The sequence below is a fragment of the Cyprinodon tularosa genome, unplaced genomic scaffold, assembly GCF_016077235.1.
Source record: "Cyprinodon tularosa strain WSP-4 unplaced genomic scaffold, ASM1607723v1 ctg3, whole genome shotgun sequence".
Taxonomy (NCBI): Eukaryota; Metazoa; Chordata; class Actinopteri; order Cyprinodontiformes; family Cyprinodontidae; genus Cyprinodon; species Cyprinodon tularosa.
Genome location: NW_024039007.1, coordinates 2,069,621 through 2,095,040, shown reverse-complemented (window position 1 = coordinate 2,095,040; position 25,420 = coordinate 2,069,621). Strand labels below are relative to the sequence as shown.

The following is a 25,420-nucleotide window of genomic DNA, read 5'->3' as shown; positions in this document are numbered from 1 at the left end:
GTGCATCATCTCATAGGGTTCCTCCCTATTCTACCTTTAATTATACAGTAAAAACTCTGTTTACACCGGCTTGGATGTAATGTCAATAAATGACCATTGTTAGTGGTTATCAGCCCAATAGAATGGCTTCAGACTGTTTCTCCTGCCTAGCAGTAGGGTCAGTGGGTTATCACCGAATGAATCCTGATCCTATCCTTGTAGTAATTCATTTCCCCCCACAGAATTAAGCTATTTATGTGTAATCAGAAAATAATTTCACTAGTTCTTCCTAAACTGTAAAAGAACCGCATGCAGCTCATATTATCTAACAAATAAAAAAACAAAAAAATCTCATATTCTATCAACTGAGTTGTCAATTCCTCTCCCTATAAATAGCCTGTTTAATTCTCAATTAATGCTGATCCTTGTCTAAAGGACATGAAATATTTGTTTTCAAAACCTAATCAATTGATCTGCTCCTGGCTAGGCTATCTGTGGTGAGACGGTTACTGTGGTAACAGAAACGGGTTGCATTAACTCTCTTTCTGAAAACTCGGTGTCCCTGGTTTCAGGTAAAGAAAACTTGAGAGTTTTCAGTAAACCTTTCTGAAACCAACTCCAACAATCTATTGGTTTAAAAAAAAAAACTTTTCTAATGTAAATATTGATTCCTTTAAAAGCTGATGATTGGAGAATGTTTATAACTATGAAAACAAAATCCTAAACAAATTGATTTATGTAGCATATAAAGATTTTTTTTAATCTAAGAATCCAAATCGATCTTACTGCAGAGTTTAGTATTGAATCAGTCTTTCCATCACAGGAAAATACCTATTAACCCAAGACGGCCGTCTAATCCAGAGCTATCTTCTTTCATTGTTACAGTGAATGTTCTTGTTTTTCTGTCAGTCACAAATCCATTCAGAGTCTTTGTTTGGAAGGGTTTATTGACATGCAGGATGGTTATGAAGGTGATATGTAAAACCTAGTTATCAAAAATTGCATCAAAACACAATAAGTTCCTATGAGTGTTCTGCAAATCACTTTGTGCCTGTACTTATGAATCACAGTGCCTTGGAAAAGCATCTGATTTTTCACATTTTACCACATCACAAGATGACATTAATATTTAGAAATTGAGGAACACAGAAAAATCTTACTGAAAAGGGGCAGGTCCCTCTGGCGGCTCCTTTATTCAAAGGTTACCACAGTAGGTCAAAACCAACTTTGTTTTTATGCCAGACGCTCTACCTAATGTAACCAGGATAGATCTAAATTGTATAATTGTGTATTGTCCTTTGATAGGCTGTGCTGGGTTTACCCCTGGCTTTTGCCCATAAGATGGATGAATAAAATCCCATCTGGGAAGCATGGTGGAGGCAGCATCATGCATCTATAAGCACTAAAATGCTTGGATGGAACTTAATGCAAACAAAAGAACGAAGGAGCAAAACATTTCTGACTTGTGCTTCAGAATCATGTGCTACTTTGTGTTGGTCTGGCAAATAAGATGACTAAGTTTGTAATTTTATGCTGGTGTAGTTTGTAGTTGTAGTTGTTGTAATGTGAAAAAAGTCAGGTATAAATGCTTTTGCAAGGCACTTGAAATTCAAAGCACAACCTTTTCTTTGAATATTCTCATGTAACATTTGGGCTTCATCCACTCTGGACATGATGGTGAAATCCAAATCGGCCTTTTCTCTTTAAGTCCATTCTGGCAAAAAAATAAATAAAAAATAAAATCCCTGCTAGCAGGAAAGAGCCTTCCAGGACACACCACTGAAGAATGGATGGCATTTAATTTCGCTTACTCCTCCACCTCCAGAACCCAAGCGATAACCCGCATCGAACTGAAGCAGCTGTAGGGAGAAAAAATCTTTGATTCAGAGCTTTAACAAGGTTTTAAGGTAATTATCAGGTCTTTTTTATATAAAACCTTACAAAAGTTTTTATACTCCTTGAAATCTGAGATCATCAGTCAAAAAAAAGATAAAACTGTTATAGGATGTAAAGCCAATCAAGAATTTGCTGCAAGATATAAAAATACAGAGAAAATATATGTGCTTCTTTGTGCTAAAGCCAATATTTATGTTTAAACTGTGACTAAATAGGAAAATGGTCAAGCTGTACACTGGAAAAAACATCTAGAAATAAAAAAAAAAGTTAAATTAAGTGTATTTATCCTTAATTTGAGTAGGTAAATGAGATATTTTGCCAATGGAACAAGTATTTTTACTCTTAAAATAAGATAATCAGATAATATGCACTTCAAATACCATAAGACATTGGTGAAATGTCTCTTTTACCTCCAATCCAAGAACAAATGCACTTATTTTAAGAAAAAATGACTTATATAGATTTCGATTTTTTTCCCCCAGTATATAAGTACTTTTGCAAGATCCTGTAAATCCTTTACTCTAACCTCAGTGAGCAGGGAAGCTGCTGCAGCACTTAGATGGTCGGGGATGACCAGCTGGGTGTGGGAATGGATTCCTGCTGGATGCAGCTGCCAAAGGGGCTGGAGGAGCATACAAAACCTTTAGATTTCTCACAACATAGAGAATGGACAAACACCAGCTTCAATGCAATCACAGTACACATCTCCATCTTTCCTGTTACCATTCCTGTTAGAAGTTCAAACAGCAAAGCCCCAAGACTCCACCAATCACAAGCTTCTGTTATCCTTGAAACTCCTCCAATTTCTGGGAACACACAATGGTCTGGATTAGGAATGCTGCTTAAAATGTCTTCAGAAATGCCATCTAGTGTGGTACTACCAGCATGTTGCCACTAGGTGGCAGATAACACCAAGGAGATTTGAGATGACAAATATCCTTACCTGGAGCACAGTACATCTGTTCAATGGCTTTGGAGCTGATCTCTGACTGAACCTCACTCCACTGGCTGAAAAACGTCAAACACACCTTTCCTGTGAAAACATGTTGCTTAGTCAAACTGCAAAATAGCTTTTTGTTTGCTTATAACCTTGCACTCCTCTTGTTAAATTGCCTTTTTATTATGATGTAAAAACAATTAGACAATTAGATATTTCTTTTTTTTTTAAGAAAACTTTACTGTTTCCTTTAACTTGGAGATTTGAAAAATCGAGAAGTGGACATACCTACAAAACTGATGAAAGGTCAGATGAAAGCCTCCCCAAACGGCTTCTAAGAGCCAAACAGCAGCATTAAAGGAACTGTAGGGATTCCCAATGGTTCCCAATGTTCTTCATCAATCTGGAAGTCCTTTTTTATTAGAGGAAAACTAATCCAACCCCATCTACGTTTTTTTTTTTTTGCAAAAAAAATGCTTAGTCTCTTAAGAGCATGTCGGCAAACAAAGCCAGTTCTACTTAAAAAAGAGGAACTTTATACCAAAGTTTCAAAAGACTGCCAAATCCACAGTGAGGCATGGTAGTGTCTGCATCATGCTGTCGAGATATTACTGGAAAGTTATAAACATTCTTGTTATGATATTTATCATTGAAGATGTGTAGGTTTATTACACCCTGGTATGGGCTGCCTGTTGTGCATCAGAACTGACGTTTTAATCTAATTAGGACGGTTCCTCTGTCTGGATATGCAGTTATAATCTTCATTTTGTACGTGGCAAAGATTTGGAAATGAAATGAGAGAGGTGTTCAATTTTATAAGGCTTGAGCCATGGATGTCTTATCATCTAATCATATAATGTAAAACATGATGATATGGCAGACTGGAGATGTAAAAAATGCCTTTTTAACTATTAATCGGGGCCACTTCCTCAGAGGTGAGTCCAGAGGTGAGCAGCGGCCATCTGTATATTCTATGCAATTTGTCTGATCTGAGTAAGATTACAATTTCTATCAAAATCTGTTGTCATGTCTCCTGGTTCTTTAATGCTTATAAGTTATGAAATGTTATTTAAAGAGTTTGTCCTGAGAGATCTTTTTTCAGGAAAAAGAACCGGAAAGATAGAGCATCAGGGTGCATACACAGCGCCTATTTTTAACATTCTTAACAGCAGACAATATTTGCAGAAAATCTTCCAGTCAGCTGAAGGTGACACTAGAAGAATAATAAAGTAATGCAATGGTCCTGCCAGAGCTCAGATTCAATATCTGTGGTGAGCTTTGCACCGAGATTTCTTTTTATAGATTAAAAGTACCTTTAAGACAAGAGTTGGCAAATACAAAATATGCACTATTGAAAGAATCTGACAAAAAAAAGACCTAGTATGTTGGTAAAATCAAAGAGCCTCACCAAAACATTAGTTCAATTGAGAAAATCTGTGTAACAACTTCCTTCAGATGTTTAAATATCACTTTAATTGGTTTCTATTGTTCAATTGAGCTGACTGGGTCGTAGGACACGGTAAGGTTGGAAAGTTCTCAGATGATTCATTTTTGTCTCCATTTTTCTTACATCTATTAAACATGACAATTTAATGGGAGTAGGAAGAATTGCCGGTCTCACCGTTGCTGGTGAGCAGGATGTTCCTTGGGTTGAGATCACGACAAAAGATGCCCTGCTCATGCAGACTCTCCAACGCCAACAGAATCTGCGCACCCCACACACGCACCTCGGCTTCTGGAAGCCCCCAACAGTTCTGCAAGGCCTTATCTGCAGGCCTGGAGTTCTTGGTAGGAAAACGTGGCAGATGACACCAGCCGTCCACCTCGATGATCTGGTCTTCTCCTTGCATCTCTGGTCCCTCCACATTCTTTTTGTTGCTGTGGCTTGTGACTCCAAGAGGGTCAGGAGAGACCCAGCCTACATACGATCCCACTTTTTGGTTTTTCCCTCCAGGACTAAGAACTTCACAGGCCATTTCTACTCTCTGTTTTACTTCTGTAGGGCAATTTTCTCCTTTTTGGTGTTCATCTAATACTATCCCTTGTATATTTAGGCTACTGTGCAAAAATGAAGTCGTAAAATCTGGAGAGCTTTGTGAGATAATGCTTGTGTTCGTGTGATCAGAAAATACTGCTCTGTCTGTGCTCCGGATGACTATCATTCCATTTCTTTCTTCTACAACAGGGCTGCTTTCTTCCTTCAAATCAGCATTCATCTCTTCGGAACTTCCACCTAAAATGGATCCCTGTTGGGAGGCATTAGCTTCCCATGATGCTCTGCCATGGATTTGGGTCTGGCAATGGAGAGGGAGGTGCAAAATGGCAGGAGAGGAGCTTAAAGCAGCATTTTGACTTATTGGGGATTCTGGTCTTTTATATGAGGTCTGATTTGTTTGAGATGTTGCTCTTTGCAAATTATTGCCAGTCACTGCATAGGAGTTTGCTTTAGTACAGCTGTGCATCGGGTCAGCGGCTTCCCAGGCCGCCTCAAAGTCTGTGCTGCACTCTACCAGTCCCATCCCAGCTTTCTTTTTATGGAGTTCTGACATGACATCAAGAGCTTGGCTGACACGGGCACAGGGGAGAGGAAGAGCCGGCTTTTCCTGAGCTTCACTGGAATGCAAACACAAACTCGGGGCTGGTGGATGGAGCTGGGTGTTGACTTGTGTCCTTGTCAGGCCAGAGACTAGAGTCAGCTGATCCAGCTTGGTGTAAAACGACGCAGCCGACCGTGTGTTCTGGAGGCAGCCGGTCTCCTCAATGTAAGAGTGTGTCCCGCAGCTTTCCAATCGCTGTTGAGTCTCATGCCATGAGTTTGGGAAGTCTGTATCTGGACTCTCATCTGTAGGTTTGTGTGAACTCACTGCTCTGCTCCTGCTGCTGTGGTTGAAGTCTGTGGTGATTGAAGGGGAGGTGTGGCTTGTCTTCAGCATGATGTGGTGGCCAGAGGAGAAGCATGGGTCTGGGTGTTCCTTGGTCTTCTCATTTCTAAGTTTGCGCAACTTGGAGAAAAGTCGCCCACCTGTAAAAAACCAAACAAAAATGTCTCATATTTATGTTTCTTATAATCCTGTGGACAGCTTTATCATTTATAGGGAAACCAGATGACAGTCACTTACCTTTGACATGCTCTAGATGCAGGTACACGGCATCCTCACTGACATAGTACCGCAGCAGCTTCACCATATAGGGCACACCTTGAGGAATAATGGTAGTTTGGTCTCTGCTCTCCCAGCTGGATTTGACGAGGCTCTGCCAAAGCACGCATGTTTTGATTTATTTAAATACGCTAGTTTGGACTTTGATATTTAGATAAAGTGATCTATTGTTTGAAACATCACTTTGAGCGTGTGTCACACTAGTGCCTTGCCAAGGCAACCTTTTCATATTGTGTCATAGTACAACCTCAAAGTTAAATGTTTTTTGTTTTTTTCTGGCGTTGTAGTTGTAGATAAAGAAACACACAGTAATGCATAGCTGTAAATGGGAAGGAAAATTAAAATTGGTGTTCTGTGGGGGTTGGTAGAAGTAATCACTGAAGTTTGGACTGTTCCTGACTTCACCTTTAATCGTTCAAAAATCTAAATATGCTTTGTTTTAAACCTTTTTATTAAAGATCTGACTAGTTTAAAGGTTCTTGTTCTGTGAAAAAGGGACCTTCCACCTTAGCCTCTATTTTTTGCAATCTCTAACAGGTCTACTTGCTCGATGGCTTGTATTTATCTGTATCCTATGAACTGATTAAGTTCGCTGTCTATGCTAAAGAGAATCATTCCTCCAACATGATGCTGCCACCACCGTGTTTAAAAGTGCGTGTGATTTCTTTACAGTATAGGATGTGCAGTGTCTGTTTTCTCCTTTATATACTGCTATTCTTTTGTTGGCCTAAATGCTTAAGTATGATATAATTTGACCAGACAAGCTTCCACAAGTTTATCTGTGTCTTCCTTAACTCTTTTGTCAGTTTTGTTGGTTGTGTTCCTCGATCTTGCCATGACAATGTCAAGTTTAACAACAATAATGTTCTCTTATAAATTTCTCTGGCCTTCGTAGCTTTAGCTAGTGTATATTGATACACATATACATATATATGTATAAACACCAACAATTCTTATTCACATTACAACTTTGTAAGAAATGTTAAAAAGATTTTGTATACGCCTTTTCGGGGCAGTACATATGTATACAAATGTACATGTACAAATTAGTGGCCCCCTCATATTTTTTATTGTTTGTTGTTTGATAGAGATCCCCATTAGTTGTTACTAAAAGTGGGATGAGCTTGTCTTCCTGGAGTCCACCAGACAAAAAAAAAATCAGTTAACAATTAAAAAACCTAAAAATTAAACATTATTGACATTATTATTATAAAAGAGGTCATCAGAAATCATTTCAATAAATTCATATCCATTACAAAAATCTCACTTTCATACAATAAATATGTTAATTCACAACTCACACATTTAAGTAGTGCATTCTCAAGTAATAATAAAAAAAACTTTACTATTTAGTTCAAGTGCAGAATATTCAGTGGGCAGTTATTCCAATACACGATGGCACGATAAATAACCGTTCTCTTTAAGGCATTTGTTTTTGGACATGGTAACATAGTCTGACCACCATTAGCTGACCTTGTCACATAAGAATGGATCTGAAAATGTAGTTATATAAGAAAATATGTTGAAAAGAATAGAAAGTGTTTCTTCTTCTTTTCATACTGTATATAAATATAATGTATATATCTATACCTACTGCATATAGTTTTCAACAATCAGTAGAAGGTTGCTTTCAAATGAAAATATAATATAGCATATACAATTTGATCTAATCATTTTTTTCCCCTACAGTTCTGTAGAGCATCCTTACCTTTACAACAAATGTCTCTTTGTTGACCATGCTTTGGACAATCAGGACCTTTAGAAAATAAATATGTACATATATGTCATTCTAACAAAGAGAAGCACATAAATCATTCTAATGTAAATATTTCTGTGAATGAATTTCATGGTTGAGCATAGTAGATAATTTACAAAAAAAGCACACAAAAAAAACACTTGATGTTAAGGCATCACATTCAACCACGTTTAGAAATTTTAAAGGTACTAAATTGCTTTGAAATTCTTGTTGACTCATCTGTTGGTACTTACAAGAAATCCTACAAAAACTGACTATAAAACAAATTTCAAGCATTTCTTTAATTCATACTTCCAGACATCCTGGTTTATCAACATAAGGTGACCAGTTGTTCTTTGCTGAATTTAAACATGTGATAGACAAGATATCACAGAAAAGAAAATCACCTAAAGTGTCCAATATTTATTCACAAATTACTTCATCAAAGAATAAGGGAAATTGTTTAATATAAGTGGAAATATGACAAACAAGGGTCCAAGTTTGCTTTGTCAACATGCACTTTGAGCAGGCTGCTTAGGGTGGTGAAACATTCATTTTCCAAAAATGAATAAGAATAAAATAAATCTCCATGCCAACCAGTTTGTAAGAGAAATTTCACAATCAAAGCTCTTCAGTCCCATCATGAAAAACATCTGTTTTTTGTATCTCACTTGGCCTTCAAGTAAAAACATGGACTTTGTTCAGATTAGAAGAGGATTAACCTTTTATAAGCACCAGTTTATGGTGGGTCTGATTTAAAACACAGGATGGATATGTGGAAATGTTCCTCATCATAACTATTAAGTATGCTTGATGTTGAGGGCTCATTACCATTCCAAAGGCTGCTTGTTAGACACAATTAGATAGAGGACTCTGAAATGTCACACAATTTTAATAAAAAAGAACCTGAATAACTGGGAATGGGAAATAGAATTAGGTATCTAAGCAGATAAATATTACAAAAAAATACTGTTAAGATAGAGATTGTATGGTCAAAGATCTAACCTATAGTCCTTTAGAATGTTTTAGAAGACTAAAGGAGAGGGTGTAAGGTATTAACAGCTAGTATTACATTAAAAATGCATTATTTCTTAATCTGTTTGCCATTAGTTAAAATTACTAAAGCAACATTTATACTTTTTTATTGTAGAGATCTTTACATTTTGTGTCAAGAAATGTGTAATATTTATAATAATTATAAGAGCATGTCTAAAGGTTTGAAGTGAGAGAACTTCACCTACCTTATCAGTGACTCCCACTACTTTACACATTTCCAGATCTTCTACGGGTGAACTCAAGTGTCGGATCGGGCGAAATCTCAGACTGCTGTAGCCCTGGCAATCAATCCCAAAGATAACACAAGTCAGGTGCTGGGCTATGGTGGATAATGAAAATCCTTGATTACAAGCAAAAGTGATTTTTAAATTATTTTCCTTTTAGGCAATTTTATTAATCTCTACTCTTTGAAATACCCTGTGGATGGAATTAGGTGCATGCATACATAATCTTGCTTTTCTTAGTACCAATTTGCTATATGCATTTTCTGGCCAAGTATTGCATAAAATATCGAAATGTTTCCACGGCAGAAGGAAAAAAACACCAGATTAATCTTTGAAAGCAAAACTGTGATATTTATTATGTATACGTGATGTAGAAAACTTTTGAAACATTATGACTTAAATAAACACTAGCTAAGGAAATATGTTTAGGTTTTCTTAGCATTGTTCAATTTTTGTTAGAGGTAGGTTACTATGGGTATGACTTACCCCTAAATGAGAGCCTCCTTTTCCAAGGTTATCCTGCAGATGGGTTATGAAGATTTCTTCAGCTCGCTTTAGATACTGAGTGGTCTTCCTCTTTACAGCCTCTCTCCTATCTTTGTTTGGGTCCACTATAAGTAAATAATAAAAAAAAACAATTCAAATTCCTGTAGCTCTGCGGATCCTACATGTTACACAGCTGACAGACTGTTGACACTATGGGGAAAAAAATGGCTTTATCATCAAATCTCTCTGACTTCCTGTTCTTTTTTATGTCACTGTCACATGCCGGTCTTGTGCAAACCTGGTCATTCAGAATGAATCACACAGTCTACTCACACTGGACTCCATTCAACAGTAAATCCACTCCGTTCTTGTAGTAGCTGAAGGCTGCTTCATAGTCTTCATTGACCTCGCTGTCCAGAGCCATTCGGATCTGCTTGGCTGCCTCCACCAGGTAATCTCTCTTCGCCATCGCTGAGATTCTTCTGGGTCTCCCAAGGTCCTGATGGGCCTACTAACATCATAGATAGTGGAATGTTGGAGCGGATGCATAGAGACCTGAGCAAGCTGCCTAATTACACTTCAAACTGAAAGTAGACATGAAGCAGCTGCAGGTGCATCAAAAATAGAGGAGAATTCAGTCACCGAAGCTAGATCTTACCTTTGCACCTGTGTCTTCTTTTCAGCAGTAGGACACATCTCTGTCTGTTGTCTGATTCCTTAGTGCATATCTGTACCCAGGGATGTCACAGCTCAAGTATTTATACCAGGACATGGTCATCTGAGCCAGTGTAAAAGAAGAATTAACCTTTCAAACAGAACAGGAAGTGAAAACAGGCTTTGCCTTCTATTTTAGATAAAGAGAAAGAAAGAGGATCATTGTATAAAATACAGAGTGCTGGTAAATGGCTTGAGAGCAATATGGTGAAACTGTTGTTCCACATGTTTTGGCCTAACAATATGCAAAATGTAAATGGTCAGATTATAGCCATACAAATCACTTTCCTAACTTATACTGTAATTATTTGAAATTCATTATGCAGTTTATATGCATAAAAATAGAAGCAGTTTTTATGAGGTTTTATTGGCATGCAAATTAGAGCATTTTGTGAAGTTAATGACAAATAATCTAAAAAAGTTTATTTTGCCTTTTTTATTTTGCTATCCTTTACTCCAACTCCTTTTAATAGAATCAGATGCAAATTGGTCCTGTGGTCAGATGGCTATGAAAAAATAATATTTTTCCTTTTATGCAAGTCAAGAATATGGCATCAAACGAAATGATTTTATAATGAATATGAGGAACAATGGTGGTTTCAGGACCTTGATGTGGGTTTGCTATTTATCAGCAGGAAGCTGGAAAAGTGATGTGTTCAATTTGTACTCAATGGGTGGAATTTCTGACCTCTTAGTAAAAAACTCCAATAGGTATGCCCCAGAACGTCAGAATTACAAGTTTTAGAGTTAGGGCAACAGAACCCAACCTCCACGTGTAATACAGCTGCTACTCACTTTAACAGTAACAAAATCTTATTTTCAGATAGTTTTTAGCAGTTCTTAAAAATGAAATTTAGTTATATGTACAATTAAGGGTTTTAAAAACAAGATAGATAGGTTAGATGCACTAAATACTGTGCAGGCCAGTGAAAAATTGAATTGCCAAAGTTGCAAAAGTGACCACATATATATTTTTCAGAAAAGCATAAAACTGGAACACTGCCACCACACTGAATGAATGAATGAATGAATGAATGAATGAATGAATGAATGAATGAATGAATAACTTTATTTCAGACATCCAGTAAAATGTCAAATTTAACAGATACAAATATTATGCATATTGAATGATAAATATACAATTAGCTTTATGCATAATTTAGTGCTTATGTCATAAAAAAGAGGTATGAAGAAGTATAATACCGGTATATTAATTCATACTCCTCTTTCCTAGTCCTAAACACCAATAATCTTCCCTATTTCTACTTAACATTAGTCCATAGTAAAAAATTCTATTAAGTGAGCAAATGGCTTAATTTATGTACACATAAACACACATATACACATTCATGTGTTCCTACACACATCTTTGCTCACTTTGACTTTATTATTTAAAGTCAACACAAGCATTGCAAAAATATGTAAACACCAATCTACAGTGAATAGAAGTGCCCGATCATTTTTAACTTCTTTCTTCCATCTTATATCTTTTATCTTGTTAGAAACACCTCACTGCAGTTCTTTGCTATTAAAGAATCATGGATCTTGCATGTAACCAATTGATTATTTAAAGAAAATGATGAATACTTGTATTATTTGCTTTAAAATTGTGTGGACAATTAACTTCTTTGGATCCTTTCTAATATATTTTTTTTATTGTCATGTAATCCTTTGTTATGAAATTCTAACTTACACTATATTGCCAAAAGTATTTGCTCACCCATCCAAATTATTGGAATCAGGTGTTCCAATCACTTCCATGGCCACAGGTGTATACATTCAAGCACCTAGGCATGCAGACTGTTTTTACAAACATTTGTGAAAGAATGGGTCGCTCTCAGGAGCTCAGTGAATTCCAGCGTGGAACTGTGATAGGATGCCACCTGTGCAACAAATCCAGTCGTGAAATTTCCTCGCTCCTAAATATTCCACAGTCAACTGTCAGCTGTATTATAAGAAAATGGAAGTGTTTGGGAACGACAGCAACTCAGCCACGAAGTGGTAGGCCACGTAAACTGACGGAGCGGGGTCAGCGGATGCTGACGCGCATAGTGCGAAGAGGTCGCCAACTTTCTGCAGAGTCAATCACTACAGACCTCCAAACTTCATGTGGCCTTCAGATTAGCTCAAGAACAGTGCGCAGAGAGCTTCATGGAATGGGTTTCCATGGTCGAGCAGCTGCATCCAAGCCATACATCACCAAGTGCAATGCAAAGCGTCGGATGCGGTGGTGTAAAGCACGCCGCCACTGGACTCTAGAGCAGTGGAGACGCGTTCTCTGGAGTGACGAATCGCGCTTCTCCATCTGGCAATCTGATGGACGGGTCTGGGTTTGGCGGTTGCCAGGAGAACGGTACTTGTCTGACTGCATTGTGCCAAGTGTAAAGTTTGGTGGAGGGGGGATTATGGTGTGAGGTTGTTTTTCAGGAGCTGGGCTTGGCCCCTTAGTTCCAGTGAAAGGAACTCTGAATGCTTCAGCATACCAAGACATTTTGGACAATTCCATGCTCCCAACTTTGTGGGAACAGTTTGGAGCTGGCCCCTTCCTCTTCCAACATGACTGTGCACCAGTGCACAAAGCAAGGTCCATAAAGACATGGATGACAGAGTCTGGTGTGGATGAACTTGACTGGCCTGCACAGAGTCCTGACCTCAACCCGATAGAACACCTTTGGGATGAATTAGAGCGGAGACTGAGAGCCAGGCCTTCTCGTCCAACATCAGTGTGCGACCTCACAAATGCGCTTCTGGAAGAATGGTCAAAAATTCCCATAAACACACTCCTAAACCTTGTGGACAGCCTTCCCTTAAGAGTTGAAGCTGTTCTAGCTGCAAAGGGTGGACCGACGTCATATTGAACCCTATGGATTAGGAACGGGATGTCACTTAAGCTCATATGTGAGTCAAGGCAGGTGAGCAAATACTTTTGGCAATATAGTGTAAATGTCCTTAGAATGTTGGTTAATTAATTGTTTTATCTGTTATTTTATTTTCTGTCTCTGTCAAGCTATACTTTAACAATTCTCTATACAGTGTGTAATTTTTACAGGTATTTTGCAATTCTTTTTAATCCACGGATCATCAGAATATTTTTTCTTTTTTTGGTAATTATTTTTTATTGACAGTGTTTATCATATACATGTTTGGCAATTTTTATCAGTGTTTTTTCCCTGGGATATTAAGTCTTTGGACTAAGTTGATATTATCTGAATGCAATCATGGACTCCTCTGTTCTTATTTATTTTTACTTTTGTCTGTCATCCTTAGCATCTTGCCTGTATCAGCTGTCAGAAACCACTGACACTGGTGTGTTATCATTGTATTGCACCACAAACATTGATAGAGGGTCACTGATATTAAAAATTTAAAAATCAGCTTGTCTTGTTATCTATAAGCATTGTAAATATATCATCTGTTACTGTGGCAAAGTGAGTTGCAATTCTACTGGGTGTGGGGATTTTTGGATAAAAAGGTCATACTGTACACTGTATTTATAAACTATTTAGTAGGGTCATGCATCTGCGAGAATAGAAAATTAATATTAAAGTCTCATCAGAAGAAAGATAGATACTAATTTACATTTGTGAATGCTTCTTTAAACCCGGGCCAAAACCTGGTGTTCTATAAATGCAGCCAACCAGAACATTTTTCTCGTCCTCAATACATTCAACCATTATTCTGTCAACTATGCCCTCAATCGCCTTTGTCAATTTATCGATAACTTATATCTCATGTTTCTCCCACACAGCTACTCTTCCACCATTTATTCTCACTTTAATTAAATTCATATCCTTCCAACTTAAAATCAGTCTTCCTTTCATAGCTAACCCATGACTCGGGATATTGTAATGATCCTAAACTGTTGTGTAAACTGGCCTATAATGTGGTCAAACAAGCTTTAACAGTAATAATAATAATAGATAATTATTATAGATTTATAGATAATATTTTCTGTTTTATTTGCCTGTTATATAACTCTTCAGCGTATACAATTATTTTCTGGCTCAATGTCCGAGGTTCTCGCCTGTTTTTAATCCATAGTCTCTGCTACTGATGTAACATGTGCAACTGTTTGTAAATCAGTACATGTTGATTGCGCAATCCAACTTGGTTGCATTGGTGTTACTTTCTGTCCTCACATGGTTTTCATGTCAATTTCTCCAGCTCCTTAGAATCTCTGATGAAGATAATCTTTCTCTCCTCTGGTGATCCGTTCAGTTTAACAAAAGCCTTTCAGTGCTTGTTCCCCCAAGTTTAAATTTTTCCTTGCTTAATTAGGATCCTGGCCTCCCTGGTAGGGTCACTGTTCTTCTTGGTCAGATGCTCATTGATTTAAACATCACCTAAGTTCGCTCTAGTCTCTTTCCTTTTTTAAGCAGAGTTAATTTATGCTTTCTTGTGACGATCCTCATGAGATCCCCTACATGGGGTGGCAAGCTTCAATGTGCTCTCAGTTTAGCTCAATCCCAGGACTGGTTCTGCTCGAGGTTTCTTCATGTTAAAAGGGAGTTTTTCCTCTCCACTGTCGCTACAAGCTACTTAGTGTGAGGATTGCCTTCAAGTCAATGAGTCGAAGCAATGAACTGGTTTTCCTTTGATAGAAAACTTTAAATCAATTTCACTGTATGATATGGGGAACTGTAAAGTGCCTTGAGTTGATGTGTTGTGAATTGGTGCTATATAAATAAACTTTATTGAATTGAATGGAGAAAATGACCTGTTTTTGCACTTGTGAGTCCAACCCTGCAGGTTGGACAATTATCAATCAATTAAATTCATCCAAAGCAAAAGATATATTTGGTTTAGATACATTTTTAATCAAAAAGTATAGTGACGATCTAGTAAAACCAATATCTCATCTAGTGAACTTGTCAATTGAAAAATGTGAATTTCCACAAGGGTTTAAAACAGCTGTTGTGACTCCAATTTTTAAGTCCGGATCAGCTGATGCGATCTGTAATTATCGACCTATTGCAATTGTACCTGTGATTTCTAAGGTGCTAGAGAAGCTAGTTGCGGAACAATTAATGGCCTATCTAGAGGAGAAAAGAATACTTAACTCTAAACAATTTGGATTTAGACCAAGGTATTCCACTGAAATGGCTGTATGCCATTTTACGGAATACATAAAAAGTAGTTTGGATGAAGGAAAATGTGTTGGGGCAGTATTTCTAGATTTTACAAAAGCGTTCGATACTGTAAATCACACAGTTCTGCTAAGGAAACTGGAACAACTACATGTTTCTAAACAAACCTTAAGCTGGTTCAAATCTTATTTTGAGCAACGACATCAGTGCGTCAAAATTAATGGCATCAAATCTGGGATCCAAAAATGTAATATGGGTGTACCACAAGGGTCTATTTTGGGCCCATTACTTTTCTGTTTGTACATAAATGATATCCCAAACATCTGCAAAGATGCCATCTGTCAAATGTATGCAGATGATACAATAATTTATGTGGCAGCAGACACACCTGAAAAGGCCTCTGATCTGTTAAACAGAGAGTTGTGCATCTTATCAGAGTGGCTCCAAAATAACTGCTTAACGCTGAATTACACCAAGACTGTCTCCATGTGTTTTTCCCTTAAGAAAATTATAAACAATGATCTCAAAATAATTATTAATCAACATGAAATAAAGCCGGCTGGTGAATTTAAGTATCTGGGTGTAGTTTTAGATTCAAAATTGAAATTTGATGCCCATATTAAGAAAATGACAAAAACTATAAAGACAAATATAAACTGTTTTCGAATGATTCGACCATATGTATCAAATCAAGCTGCACAAGTATATTTACATGCAATGATTTTATCCCATATGTCTTATTGCGCCATCGTTTGGGCCCAGGCCACAAAGTCTGTTTTAAAACCTTTACTCTCACTTCACAAGCAAGCATTAAAAATATTCGATCAAAAACCGGTGAAGTGGCATCACTGCAAAATTATTAAAAAACACAATATGATGACATTTGAAAATTTTATAAATTTCTCATTTTTAAAAGCTATTTTTAAATGCCTTAATGGTCTTGCCCCTGAGGTAATCTGTAAATTTGTTTCAAAGTATGCAAATGAAGGAATCAGGACAAGAGGTGGAGCTATGGGGAACTGCAGGATTAAAAGATGTCGGACATCTATGGGTCAGTCCGCCTTCTCAGTGAAAGCATCACATCTCTGGAACTCTTTGCCTCTGGAGCTCAAGTCACAGACTGATATTCGACTTTTCTCCACAAGATTGAAAAAATGGCTCAAAGACAAACAAGAGTGTGACCACTAAACTGGCTTGTACTGTACATTTTTGTTTTAACTTCTCTTGTTTTTTTGTTTTGGTTTTTTTTGTGTGTTTTTATGCATTTGTGTGTCGTTATTAACCTCCCTCCCCCTCAATGCTAACACCTTTTAAAAGCCTAACCAGGGACGAAGGCTGCAAATTAGCCCATGGCTACAAGCCTTATGTACTTGGACATCGGCCACCTGTTTGGTTGCAATGTTTAATTGTACTGTCCCTGTCAAATAAACAAATTAAAAAAAATAAATAAATAAATTATCCACGGTTGTCAGCTGCCACTGTGTGACATATGACTGGGGTTTAACCTGCAGCCCAATGACACTAATAAAAATGTATCCTTGTATATTGTTCCAATCTGTTCAGTAAATAGGCAATCCTCTTGTCCTTCTCCCCATTTTGAAGGATTAGAGCATTTACGCCTTCAACCACCTCCAGAATAGAAAAGCAGAAACCATGTCAGTACAAAAATCCAGAGATTATCTTAATGAACTCAGCCTCTTCTTCCGATGGTGTCTGGTTTTATAGATTTATTCTATCTTTTTATCCATGTAACAAGATATAAGAAATCCAAGAAGCATCGTTAAAAACCATAAACCGGAAGTGTTATAACCCCCATGTCAAAGTCCAGAAATAAATCAATTTGGAAATTTGATTGATGTTGACATCTAATCAGTTTTATAATTGAGATATTTTGCAAAGAAGAAATACCCCAAAAATCTTTAATCTCAAAATTTGCAAGGCTGATAGAAAGATAAATACTCCTAAAGAATTTATAGCTGAAAGTTTGGGAAAACATGGTTCTGCATTGTTGGAGCTATTTATTCTTTATTTCTTTATTTATTTGAATTGTGTTAATTCCTAAACTTATATATTTTTTGTATTATTTACAGACTTAATTTATAGGTTAATTGTTGCATTTTTGTGCATCTATTTTTTGTTGTTTTATTATTTTTCTTTATTTTATGTAAAACAGGAAGAAATGTGGGCGGTCCACTTTCTATAATTGTAGGAGCCTGGTAAGGACCAGCAGGCATTTGGGTTAGGGGCCTATGGGTTTTTACCAGTGCAAGAGAGGTAACAGGGCAAGGAAAGTTTGAACTCTGTAATGTGACAAAATATAGGAAATAAATCAACTAAACATCTACAAGTTTGGACTTCCACTTCTTTTGCCTGCGTCAAGAAAACGTGACCCCAGTGCCTATAGTGGCTTATTGGAACTTAATTGGATGTTTGGTTTGACAAACAATTGCCACTACACTCAAGTAAAAACCCACCTGTGGATCAAGTAAAAACACCCTGTGGAACAAGTAAGGAACCAGCCCATGGACTAAAAGGAATACCTCATCAATCAACATGCTGGATTTATGGATCTCAAGGATTCCCTTCAAACAAAAGGTTTTGGATCATCTTTGATTAAATCAAGTGACTTGATGCGTCAGACTTGGATGGACACGTCACTCATTCATCAAGCTGGTATGTGACAATATTGTTCAAGCTATAAAGGAAAATAGTGAAACTACTGGAGTTTAAAGACATTATTTCACTCCAAAGACTGATGAGATGAGTCTGATGTGACAAATTGATGCGTAATTGGATCAAGCCGTGAGCCGACGCCCATCATGGAAATGTTTGTTCACAAGAATCAATCTCTTTAAACAAAGAGATACGTTTGTGCTTTTCCTTGTGGATTATTCGTGGACTATGACGCTTTAAATGTTTGAAATGATTCAAAGAATCTGCAAAAATGTCTGATGTAAAGAGCAAAGAGGATGACACCCAGACGTCACAAAACAAAAGAACCATCAAATTTACACAAAAGGGTTTGGAGTTTTATATAAAAACATGTCAAGAAAAACGAAGTTTAAAGTGTAAACAAGCTTCAAAATGTATGGAGAAAATCTCTGCATTAATGAGCTCACAAGAAAATGTTAAGAAAGTGGCTTCTGACTTTGCAAAGTTTATTAAATGCTATCAAGAAGCAACTGATTTACACGAATCTCTTCTAGGTTTGCCGTTGCCAGAAGAAGAAGTAAAAAGACAAACTGTGTATTTTCAGTCCAAGGTGACGACTTTCTCTGATTTTGTGGACAATGTAAAGGTTTGGTTGACAGAAGCAGGAGATCCATATATGGAACAGAAAAACTATGTTGATGATCAGGTTGTTGAAGATCCTGATGAAATAAATCCTGAAGACAATGTTTCTAATATTACAAGCATAAAGCCACGTTCAAAAACATCTTCACAGCAGTCTCGGGCTTCATCCACCTCTTCTGCACGCATTAAAGCTGCGGCTGAAAAGGCAGCGCTGATGGAGAGACTCGCCGCGTTGGACAGAAAACATCTGATCGAAGCTCAAGAGGAAAACCTGAGAAAAGAAAAGGAAAAGTTAGACCTGGAAACAGAGTTGGCAGCAACTAACGCAAAACTTAATGTATTAAAAATAAATTCAGTTGCTAGTTCTAAACAATCTGATGGGATGAACTCTTATTTTGAAAGAGCCCAAGGAAAGCACACGCCCCTGCTAAATCCTCTCGCTGATGAGTTTGTTCTGAAAGAAAAAGAAAAGTCTTCATCCAACTTCCCTGTTGTCAGACTTAAACAAGGAGAGAGACAACTTCAAATGGATCAGATGAGAGTTAAAGTTGATTCTTCAACTCAAGCAACAGAGCAGACGCAACTTCAATCTCCTCCTTTGACTGAGAACTGTCAGAATGATATTGTAAACATCATGCAAAGACAAAATGACATTGCAGCCTTACTAGTAAAACAAAACTTATCGTCTGTTCTCCCATCCAGAAACATCCCTGTGTTTGATGGGGACCCCCTACAGTACAGATCATTTATGAATGCCTTTGAGAATGGAGTGGAGGCTAAAACTGACAACTGCAGCGACTGTTTGCACTTCCTAGAGCAGTTCACCAGGGGGCAGCCTAAAGATCTCGTGCATAGTTGTCAACACTTAGCTTCTGAGGAAGGTTATTCCAAAGCCAAATATCTTCTTGAAGAACATTTTGGAAATGAAAATAAAATAACTTCTGCGTATATGGAGAAGATTATGAGTTGGACACCAATAAAAGGGGATGATGTGAAAAGTCTACAATCATTCTCTCTTTTTCTTCAAGGTTGTTCAAATCTGACACAACAAGTTGTTTACATGAAGGAGTTGGATTTACCTTCAAATATGAGAACAATTGTCCTGAAACTTCCATATAAACTGAGGGAAAAATGGAGAGTTACTGCTTATGAGCTACAGGAGCAAACTGGTCACCGAGCGTTGTTTACTGATCTGGTTGCTTTCATAACAAAGGAAGTAAAAGTAGCATCAGATCCAGTGTTTGGCAATATCCAAGACCCACCAACAGGGAACAACTCCAAAGATCCAAGTTACAGCAAGCAAAGAAAAAAGGGAAGCAGTTTTGCCACTAATGTCAGCACAATTCCAGAAGCCAGAACTCACTCAACTGAAAACAGGACCAAGTCTACTGTTCTTCACAGCTGCTTGTTTTGTTTACAAAGAAATCATCTACTGGAAAACTGCGTGCAGTTTAAAGCTAAAATGCATCGGGACAAGTTGACTTTCATTAAACAAAAGGGGATTTGTTTCGGTTGTCTGAAAGTTGGTCACACAAGCAAAGACTGCAGGAGTCGTTTGGATTGCAATGTGTGTCACCAAAAGCATCCAGGGGTTCTTCACATACAACAAAAGGAGCCAGGAGCCTCTTCAGAACAAAGCCAACAGACAACAAGGTCTCATGTCAACTTCTCAACTGCAACCACCCAGACATGTGGGCATATTGGGGCCGGTCATGATGATAATGCTGTTTTTTCTATTGTTGCAGTTAAAGTTAAAAGTCAAAAGAGCAACAAAGTTGTGCAAACTTATGCATTTCTTGATCCAGGAAGTTCAGGTACGTTCTGTACAGAAACTCTGGCAAAAAGTCTGAACATAAAGGGCAAAAGAACAAATATTATGCTGAGAACAATGAGTCAAAATAAGATTGTTAATGTACAAGTTTTGTCTGGTTTGGAAATCTCTGAATTGGAAACAAATGATTTCATAGAGCTACCAGATGTTTTGACTCAAAGTACCATGCCAGTTTCTACATTGAATATTCCCCAGCAAAAGGACATTGATCAGTGGCCTCATCTTAAACCTGTTAAGCTTCATAGCATCAATGCAGATGTGGAACTACTGATAGGAACTGATGCTTCAAATGTTTTAGAGCCCTGGGAGGTGATCAACAGTGTAGATGGTGGGCCTTATGCTGTAAAAACTAAAGTTGGCTGGGTCATAAATGGTCCCCTGCACACTAGAAGCCACAGCAAAAATAGAAATGTTTGCACTGCTGTGACAGCCAACAGGATCTCTGTTGAGCATCTTGAAGAAATGCTGATCAAACAGTACAATCATGATTTTAACGAAAGATCATCAGAGGAGAAAACTGAAATGTCTAGAGAGGATTTGCATTTCATGAACATTGTCAATAACTCTACAAAACTTATTAAAGGTCATTATAATATTGACTTACCTTTCAGGAGTGAAAGCCCCTGCTTTCCAAATAACATCTGTGTTGCAGAGCAGCGCCTCCAGAGCCTCAGAAGGAGATTTGAAAAGGATGCTGAGTACAAGGAGGAATACACTGCATGTGTAAACAACATGCTGCAGCAAGGACATGCTGAGGCTGTACCAGCAGAGGACCTACAGAAAGGTAATGGACAACTGTGGTACATTCCTCATCATGGAGTGCATCATCCCACAAAAGGAAAGTTGAGAGTTGTATTTGATTGTGGATCAACCTATAAAGGAGCATCACTGAACAGTCAGCTTTTACAGGGACCTGACCTCACAAACTCTCTGGTTGGAGTTCTCATTAGATTTAGAAAAGAGCCTGTTGCACTAATGGCTGACATTAATGCCATGTTTCACCAAGTTTATGTCTCTGAAAAACATGTCAACTTCCTCCGTTTCCTGTGGTGGCATCATGGTAACACATCAAAACCTGCACAGGAGTTCAGGATGTTGGTTCATTTGTTTGGAGCAGTGTCTTCACCCAGCTGTGCAAATTATGCTCTGCAAAGAACTGCTGATGATAACGCACAACAGTTTCCAGCTGAAGTGGTTGATACTATCAAAAATAACTTTTATGTGGATGACTGTTTAAAATCTGTTCCCACAGAAGAAGATGCAATTCACATGGTGAAGAGGCTGACGGACCTCTGCTCTAAGGGAGGATTCGTGCTCTCAAAATGGGTAAGCAACAGTCGCACAGTGCTCATGTCCATTCCAGAGGAAAGGAAAGCAAAAGAAATGAAGAATCTGGATTTGGACACAGATGAACTTCCGGTCGAGAGAGTACTGGGTTTACAGTGGAGCATCGAAACAGATGAGTTCAAGTTCAGAACCTCTGTGCAGGACCGCCCACAGACCAGAAGGGGCATTTTGTCTGTGGTTAGTTCACTATATGATCCCTTGGGAATCCTAGCTCCCTTCAGTATGCCAGCTAAACTGCTGCTACAAGAACTTTGTCGACAAAACTTGAAGTGGGATGAAGTTATTCCCCATTCTCTTTGTAGGAAGTGGCTCGACTGGCTGGAGGACCTCCAGCTGATCTCCAGTTTTAAGGTGGATCGTTGCATCAAACCAAGCTGCATCAGGAAACCAGACAAAGGACAACTTCATCATTTCTCTGACGCAAGTCAAGACGGCTATGGAACAGTGTCATATTTAAAACTGGAAAAGAATAACATCTCACATGTTGCTTTCATTCTAGGAAAAGCAAGAGTTGCTCCTATGAAGCAAACAACAATCCCCAGGTTGGAACTGACCGCTGCTGTTCTTGCTGTCCGAGTCAATAAACTGCTGCAAAAGGAGCTGCAAATACAATTGGAAAAACCTGTTTTCTGGACTGATAGTACAACAGTACTAAAATATATCTCCAGTGAAACCAGAAGATTTCACACCTTTGTTGCAAACAGGATCTCTGTCATCCGAGAAGCAACAGATGTGAATCAGTGGAGATATGTTTCCTCCAAGGAAAATCCTGCAGATGATGCATCCAGAGGCATGAGAGCTGAGGAGTTCATTAAATGCAGGAGATGGATAAATGGGCCTGAATTTCTCCACAGATCAGAAGAGGAATGGCCTAAACTGGATGCGGATCACCATGCAATTCCTGCAGATGACCCAGAGGTCAAAAGGGACCTAGCCGTGAGTGTTCTTGTGAAGGAGTCACAAAATCCTACAAGCTATCTGATTCATTATTTTTCATCTTGGACAAAGCTTAAAACCTCTGTTGCTTGGTTTTTAAAGCTGAAAAACATTCTGATGCTGTTGCAACAGAAAAGGAAGGAGTTTGCTGCTGCAGACATAAATAAAAATGAACCAGAAAAGCAAAACAAAGCCCTAGACAAGCAGATAGAAAGATTCAAGACCACTCTGAAGACAGAAAATCTGACTCCTGAAGACTTGGCCAAGGCAGAACTAGCCATTATTCAGTTTGCACAACAACAGAAATTTACAACTGAACTGGCTTTAATCACCAGGGGCCTTAAAGCAGTCTCTAAGAGAAGTTCTTTATACAAACTCGACCCAGTATTGGATGCTGGAGTCCTCAGAGTGGGTGGCAGGTTGAATAAATCAGCCATGCCTGTCGAAACAAAGCATCCTGCAATTTTGACAAAGGATATGCATGTGTCTACACTGATTTTACGCCATATTCATCAACAGTTGGGACATGCAGGAAGAGCTCATATGCTGTCAAGATTAAGACAAAAATACTGGATAATAAATGCTAATTCAGCTGCCAGAAAAATCATTTCTCACTGTGTTGTTTGCAGGTGTAACAGAGGAAAGTTTATTGAACAAAAGATGGCAGATCTGCCAGAAGACAGAGTCCTGCCAGCCACCGCTCCTTTTACAAATGTTGGAGTGGATTACTTTGGTCCTGTAAGTGTTAAAAGAGGACGAAGCCTCCTGAAAAGGTATGGAGTTCTGTTCACTTGTTTCACCAGCCGTGCAGTGCATCTGGAAATGGCCTACACCCTCGATACAGATTCCTGTATAAATGCAGTCCGCAGGTTCATCTGTAGAAGAGGCCCAGTTTCCACCATCAGATCTGACAATGCCACAAATTTTGTTGGTGCAAATCGAGAGCTGAAAGAGAGTTTAGCTGAACTGAATCATGCTAAAATTCAAAATGCTTTTGTGCAGGATGGAATTAAATGGAACTTTAACATCCCAGCAGCATCTCACCAAGGTGGAGTTTGGGAGCGTCTGATTCGTTCCATAAGAAGTATTTTGGTTTCAGTTCTTAAAGAGCAAGTTTTGGATGATGAAGGGCTTCAAACAATTTTTTGTGAAGTTGAAGCCATATTAAACGACAGACCCATCACTAAAGTTTCCGATGACTCAAATGATCTTGAGGCACTAACACCCAACCATTTGTTGTTGTTAAAAACCAAACCAGTTTTGCCACCAGGATTGTTCAATCAAAAGGATCTTTTTGTCAGGAAAAGGTGGAAACAGGTGCAATACATGGCAGAGCTGTTCTGGAAAAGATGGCTTTCTGAGTACTTACCTCTGATGCAGGAAAGACAAAAATGGACAAGAACTAAACGATGTCTCACTCCTGGAGATGTTGTCTTAATTGCAGACTCTACAGCTCCAAGAGGAACATGGATGATGGCCAAGGTCTTGAGCGTAAACCAGGATGCAAAAGGCTTGGTCCGCTCTGTGCGATTACAAACAAAGACCAGTGTTCTCGAAAGACCCGTGACCAAACTTGTTTTGCTACTGGAAGCATCAACCTGAGGAATTAAGGACATGTTTGAGGGAATAGCTCCTTTTTCTTCATTTGTAATTGTGACAGTATTCACAATTAGGGGCCGGAGTGTTGGAGCTATTTATTCTTTATTTCTTTATTTATTTGAATTGTGTTAATTCCTAAACTTATATATTTTTTGTATTATTTACAGACTTAATTTATAGGTTAATTGTTGCATTTTTGTGCATCTATTTTTTGTTGTTTTATTATTTTTCTTTATTTTATGTAAAACAGGAAGAAATGTGGGCGGTCCACTTTCTATAATTGTAGGAGCCTGGTAAGGACCAGCAGGCATTTGGGTTAGGGGCCTATGGGTTTTTACCAGTGCAAGAGAGGTAACAGGGCAAGGAAAGTTTGAACTCTGTAATGTGACAAAATATAGGAAATAAATCAACTAAACATCTACAAGTTTGGACTTCCACTTCTTTTGCCTGCGTCAAGAAAACGTGACCCCAGTGCCTATAGTGGCTTATTGGAACTTAATTGGATGTTTGGTTTGACAAACAATTGCCACTACATGCATAATATATACTTACAGTGCATTTGCCTTTTAAAAACAGGAAAAGCATTCACTTCACAAATATGGACTATTTTGATTTAGTATCAAAACAAATATCCCAATGAAATCTATTTTACCTAATAGTTGTAACTGAAATTTGACAAAGTGGCAAGAATACTTTTGCAAGGTACTCTTTATGGCTTTGTAGGCTACAACTTAAGGAGCAATATATGAAATAACGATAGTTGTCTAATAATGATATCATCTTAACCACAACTGAAACATCTCGGATGTATTCATTAGTTTCATAGCTATTTGACAAGCACAATTTAGTCAATGTAAGGAAAAGAAAGCCATCTTAAGTGTCCTCCATCGTTATCTATCATCCTTTCAATCTACTTCAATATCCTTTCACAGATCTGAGCCAGAATATAGCAGTATCAAGAAATTACTAAAAACAGAAAATAACTGTATATGTGGAGATAAGACACACTGTACCTACTGTGTAGTAAGCATGGCCTGGACACCGAGCCCAACAGCATCAGCAGCTTCAGCAGCATCAGCACCAGCAGCGGCCTGGATCATTTGCAGAAGGAACATACTCATCCTACTGAGCAGGAGAGGGG

The 25,420-nt window shown here is 38.1% G+C and overlaps 2 protein-coding genes across 7 annotated transcripts; one reads left to right on the top strand and one right to left on the bottom strand.

The window, feature by feature from the left end:
- Positions 1-906: 906 nt before the first annotated feature.
- Positions 907-25,420, bottom strand: rps6kl1 (ribosomal protein S6 kinase-like 1). 6 transcript variants are annotated; one of them, XM_038291407.1, is made up of 12 exons: positions 25,293-25,420; positions 10,130-10,249; positions 9,805-9,982; positions 9,472-9,596; positions 8,947-9,039; positions 7,679-7,726; positions 5,932-6,064; positions 4,434-5,834; positions 2,819-2,908; positions 2,599-2,681; positions 2,402-2,497; positions 907-1,838 (listed from the first exon to the last, which is right to left on the bottom strand). In XM_038291407.1, the coding sequence occupies exons 3-12, from the start codon at positions 9,938-9,940 to the stop codon at positions 1,728-1,730; spliced, it is 2,316 nt and encodes a 771-aa protein (XP_038147335.1). In that variant the 5' UTR covers positions 9,941-9,982; positions 10,130-10,249; positions 25,293-25,420; the 3' UTR covers positions 907-1,727. The 6 variants fall into 6 exon arrangements, with proteins under 6 accessions (XP_038147335.1, XP_038147340.1, XP_038147336.1 ...); XM_038291412.1 differs by having other exon boundaries at positions 10,130-10,199; positions 25,293-25,404; XM_038291408.1 differs by having other exon boundaries at positions 25,297-25,404.
- Positions 20,486-22,111, top strand: LOC119787510. The gene is made up of 3 exons (XM_038291414.1): positions 20,486-21,181; positions 21,650-21,723; positions 21,806-22,111. The coding sequence occupies exons 1-3, from the start codon at positions 20,563-20,565 to the stop codon at positions 21,953-21,955; spliced, it is 843 nt and encodes a 280-aa protein (XP_038147342.1). The 5' UTR covers positions 20,486-20,562; the 3' UTR covers positions 21,956-22,111.